Source organism: Vespa crabro, chromosome 1 (genome assembly GCF_910589235.1).
Source record: "Vespa crabro chromosome 1, iyVesCrab1.2, whole genome shotgun sequence".
Taxonomy (NCBI): Eukaryota; Metazoa; Arthropoda; class Insecta; order Hymenoptera; family Vespidae; genus Vespa; species Vespa crabro.
Window position 1 is genome coordinate 3972501 of NC_060955.1, and position 5000 is coordinate 3977500.

Consider the following 5000-nt stretch of genomic DNA (forward strand, 5'->3'; position numbering starts at 1 on the left):
TTCGTGGCGAAACGAAAGTGTCGTGCTTAAGCGCGAGCAGTTCTAATGTAGTTATGTAAAATAAATCGTCTAAGTGTGTGCCGATTAAAGAAGTTGAAGATTGTCGATGCATCGCAGTCCTCGTTGTTTGCATTTCTTGTGGATGGAGAACGAAAAAGTAAAACAAGAAAAAAAAAACAAAAAAAAAAAACAAAAAATAAAAGAAGAAATGATCTATGCGAGTAAAATCATCATACGGCGATAGAACGGCGAAAAAGAAAGATTGAGGAGGTAGGATAAGGGGTAAGGGGGAATTATTTATCGTAGAATTATATTCACCGTTTTTCCGCTTCGTCCTCGTTCGATGTGGGTTTACCTTTGAAAAGACTGCGTGTTCTTGGCAGCAGGTTCAGCTGCGAGGATTGATGAAAAAAATAATAAGGAGTATAAAACGTTAGTCGATAGAGAAAGAGAGAAAAAAAGAAAGAAAGAAAGAAAGAGAAAGAGAGAGCGATGAATGCGCGATAAACGCGCGATAAAAGCCGCGATAATCGAGCGAGTCGAGGCATTTCGAAGCGACGCGAAATTGATTGCAACCGTGAAAGATCGAACGTGTGCGTTCAAGAGAAAGAGAGAAAGAGAATGGAGAAGAGAAGGTTGGTTCGGTATAAATCGAAGCGCGGATCGAGAATCGGTGAGACGCGTAGTATCGTCGGTGGATCGTTTGTACTAGTGTATAAATATATATATATATATATATATATATATATATATTTATAGACATATATATATCTGTGTGTGTGTGTGTGTGTACGTATTGTGCGTGTGATAAAGTGTGTGTATAGATACGTATACGAATAGATTCGACCTACCAATTGGAATTGGCTCGTTATTCGCGCCCCGTTCCGACGGATGGCTCACTCCGATAATTACCGATCGCGGATAAATTTATGACAGCTATAATTTACGGACAGCCGAAGCGAGAGCGAGAGAACGTTGCGAAACTGCACTCGAGTGCCTTCGATAAAGAGCGATTAACCATAAAACGAAACTGACGCGATGCGACGCTCGATACTTGTCGTTCGACCATTCCTCTGTATGGCCGTTCAAATTTTAAATCGTTCGATAAGCCGAACATACAAACACGTGCAGACATATATATATATATATATATATATATATATATATATATATATATATATATATATATATATACATGACACTAGAGATATGAATTCTGGGAAAACAGAAACGAGAGTAGAGCGTATAGTCGATTTCGTTCGATCGAACGGCTTCGAGTTATTCGCTTAACGGAAGCACGTTAAATATTTCAATGGGAATGTAAAAAAGATTTAACGATAACAAGTAGTAAGAGATTGTAAACAATGATTGCGGTGGCATACATTACGATCGATTCGATACCATTACAATTTGATAAGTAGAAATAATTTGTAACAAAAAAGAAAAAAAAAAAGAAAAAAAAAAGAAGAAAAAAAAAATAAAGAAAAAGAGAGAGAGAGAGAGAGAGAAAAAAAAGAAGAAAGTAAAATTATTCGAGACCGATAATCGTTCCTTTATTTCTTCATTTGAAAGATCAATCTTATTGCAGAAATCGTAAGAAATCATCTTAACGATTCCTATTATACTGAGATAATAGGAACTCGAGAATGATCATTGGTGATCTTCGTGCAAGTACTCGAAGCATAGAAATACGACTTAAGACTTTTATTAATGATCACTCTTGCACAACTCGTTTATTCATTTAAATGCTAATACCTTATTGAATGGAAAAATTAAATTTGCCGTTGTCGTATACTTTTATATATATATATATATATATATATATATATATATATATATATATATATATGTTTCTCTCATCTTTATATTATACATATCTACATTTATATTCTTCAACGCATTTTCGTTCCTTGCGCTTATGGCTTAGACAAAATACTGACGTTCGTTATGTCAAGGAATAAGATCTATTTTAGTAGGACAAGTAACCCTTTCTCAGAGGAATATTATTCATCCTATGGAGCTTATCGTATACCTACCTATCCTTCTTACTCGTTTCACGCGACTCGTTTTGTAGGAAATGGAAGGAACTACGCTTGACGACCTCTCTTACTTACAAAATCGCTCTCTTACATTTAGATTTTATCGTGGTATCCTTACGGGTAGACACGAGCGTCCACGAAAAAGTGCTTTCGCGAAAAAAAAAAAAAAGAGATATGTTATTGCATTATCTATAAGAGATAAACCACTGGCGATAGTAGTAGTAGGAGTAGTAGTAGTAGTAGTAGCACCAGCAGCAACATCTTTCTATTACATTTTCGTTTGTAAAAGTAACCCTCTTTTTCTTCCCTATTTCATAAGCTTTCAGAGGGATTTTCTGTCTTGCCATGTGTATATATATATATATATATATATATATATTCGTATATATTAAGTATACGCTCTTGAAAATTTTTCGCTTTTAAATCTGTTGGATTATATTAAGGAATAAACTCTTACTTTTCATGGAATTTTTCTACTTCTTCTTTTTCTACTTCTTTCTTTCTTTTTCCTTTTTTTTTTTTCTTTTTTTTTATTTTTCTTTTTTTTTCTTTCTTTCTTTCTTTCTTTCATATAAATATATCTACGTATAACGTAACACGTAAAGCGAATTTTGAATTTTGCGAGGTACTAGTTAGCGCGTACGCATACAAAATGAGTCGGAAACAATTGATTTATTCGGCAGGTAAATATGTACGTACAATGGAAATGTATAATCGAGAATGAAGTAGAAGAGCAAACTCGAACTCCTCTCGGCGAAACTTCCAAACGGTTATTCCGATAGAGAGTACATTACCTTCCATAGAATGGGTAGATTCGTTGAAAACGCGCATAATTAAATCCTCTTATCGTTATAGTGGAGGAGGAATAGGAGGAGGAGGAGGAGGAGGAGGTGGAGGAGGAGGAAGAGGAGGAGGAGGTAGAGTCGGCGGCGGCGGACGGCGATATCAGCGTCTCGCCTTAATAATTCGCGAGGAAACTGGAGGCACGAAATTCACAACTCGTGTCTCGTTTTCGCACTGATGTAAGGGTACAAATACACATACAAATACACACCCAAACACACACACACAGACACACACACACATATTTATATATGAGTGGAACAAATCGAATACGGCACAAATTAGTAACAAGGTGGGTGCCTAGAAATTTGTCTTGTTGGGAGAAATAATTGCCTCGAGGAATCCTTTTGGAGAATGGGATACTATAGTACACAGAAAAGAGAAAGACAGATATAGGAATACAGAGAAAGATATAAAGTGATAAGGGAGGAAAGGAGAGGTGAGACAGCGTGACTGAAAGATAAAAGGGGAACAGAGATAGATAGATAGAGAGAGAGAGAGAGAGAGAGAGAGAGAGAGAAACGCTACAGTAGTGAGGGTCGAGACACGAAGAAGAGGGGTAGTCTCAGGGGGTTATAATGCCCTGGATGAAACGCCCGAGGTTATTAGTTTAGGAAGCTGCAAAGTACCTTGAAACAAAGTCTCTCTGTCTCTCCATTGGGTAATCAATATACAAGCAAGAAGCCTCGTTCGTTTCACATCGCTGCGGCTTGTCTCCTTTCTCTCCCAGCTCCCATATCTAAAACCATCTTCGAGAGTGAACGTTACTGGTGTCGGTATTGGAGCCCTTTCTTCCACCCTTATCAGTATGTCTTTCTCATTTTCTTTTCTATCATCTCTACTTAGCTTTGAACGTACGTACGTACGTTCGAATGCCAATAAACGTTAAAGTCCAAATCATTGGACTTAGAAGATAATACGTGTTATATTTTTTATTTAATAAACAAATCATTTTTTTTTATCCTCATTGTAACGATCGATTAAAAAAGTATATTTACTTTTTTTTTTCTTTTTTTTTTTTTTTTAAATAAATACTCGAAGACATGAAAATTGAAATATATCTCTTCCGCGAGATTTCTTCTCCTTTTCTTTCTTTTCTTCATTTAAAGAGAGAAAGAGAGAGGAAGAGTATTTAAGAAGATTTCATATTATTATAATAACTTATTATTTGATTTGATTTGATTTATTTCAGTCCTAGCAGTACGGCTCTAGGCTCGTTGGATCAACTGAAGGAGTACCTGACGACAGCGGGAACCTGTAAATGTGGTCTCGAATGTCCTCTCAGACCTGAACAGGTCTTCAACTTTGACCCCAAGGTAAGTGAAACGTTATCAAAAATTTTTTTCTTCTTTTTCTTTCGTCCTTTTTTTCTTTTATTTGTTTTATTTTCTTTTTTATTTTTTTATTTTTTTTTTTTTTTATTTTAAGGGTATTCAAATAACGATTAATACGTTCGTTTGCGTACACTTTATGATATTTGAACGATAATGTCGAACTAATAAACGTCTAAAGCGCGAACACACAGGAATTAGGGGTATCGTATGAAGTTCATTGTCCCGGCATCGTATCTACATATTTATATAGGATTTCGTCATTTTTGGCGTCACGTTTAAAACGCGTGATCCAGTAACGAGCAAATCGTCTATGTTACGTCCCGTCCCGTCTCGTCCCGTCCCATCATGTCGTGTCATGTCGTTTCGTTTCGTTTCGTTTCGTGTCGTGTTGTGTTTGTCCCTGCTCGAATATTACGTTTTATCTTTTTCGCATTTACACGAACGTTTCTACGAGAAATCGTATACGTTCCCACGCGAGAATTTATTAGACAATTCGTGATAACTCCATCTATCATTGTTCTGATATTTTAAGTCACGAATGTTGACTCTTTTAAATAAATTATTATATCAAGATACCGCACATATATATATATATATATATATATATATATATATATATTTCTCATATTAAATCAGAAAATGAAATCTATCCTATTTGAGAATTTATTTACTTCTTTCTTTCTTTTTCCTTTTCTTTTTTTTTTTGTTCTTTCCTTCATTGGTGTTACTATATATATATATATACACACACACACATACACACACACACATATACATACATACA

General features: G+C 35.3%; 1 protein-coding gene across 5 annotated transcripts in view; it reads left to right on the forward strand.

The window, feature by feature from the left end:
• Positions 1-5000, forward strand: part of LOC124432200 (protein split ends-like) — a 252717-nt gene that overhangs the window by 171904 nt on the left and 75813 nt on the right. For all 5 annotated transcript variants that reach the window (XM_046980929.1, XM_046980911.1, XM_046980902.1 and 2 more), the window contains one exon: positions 4075-4198. In XM_046980929.1, coding sequence (XP_046836885.1) covers positions 4075-4198 — 124 coding nt within the window. The remainder of the gene's footprint in view (positions 1-4074; positions 4199-5000) is intronic.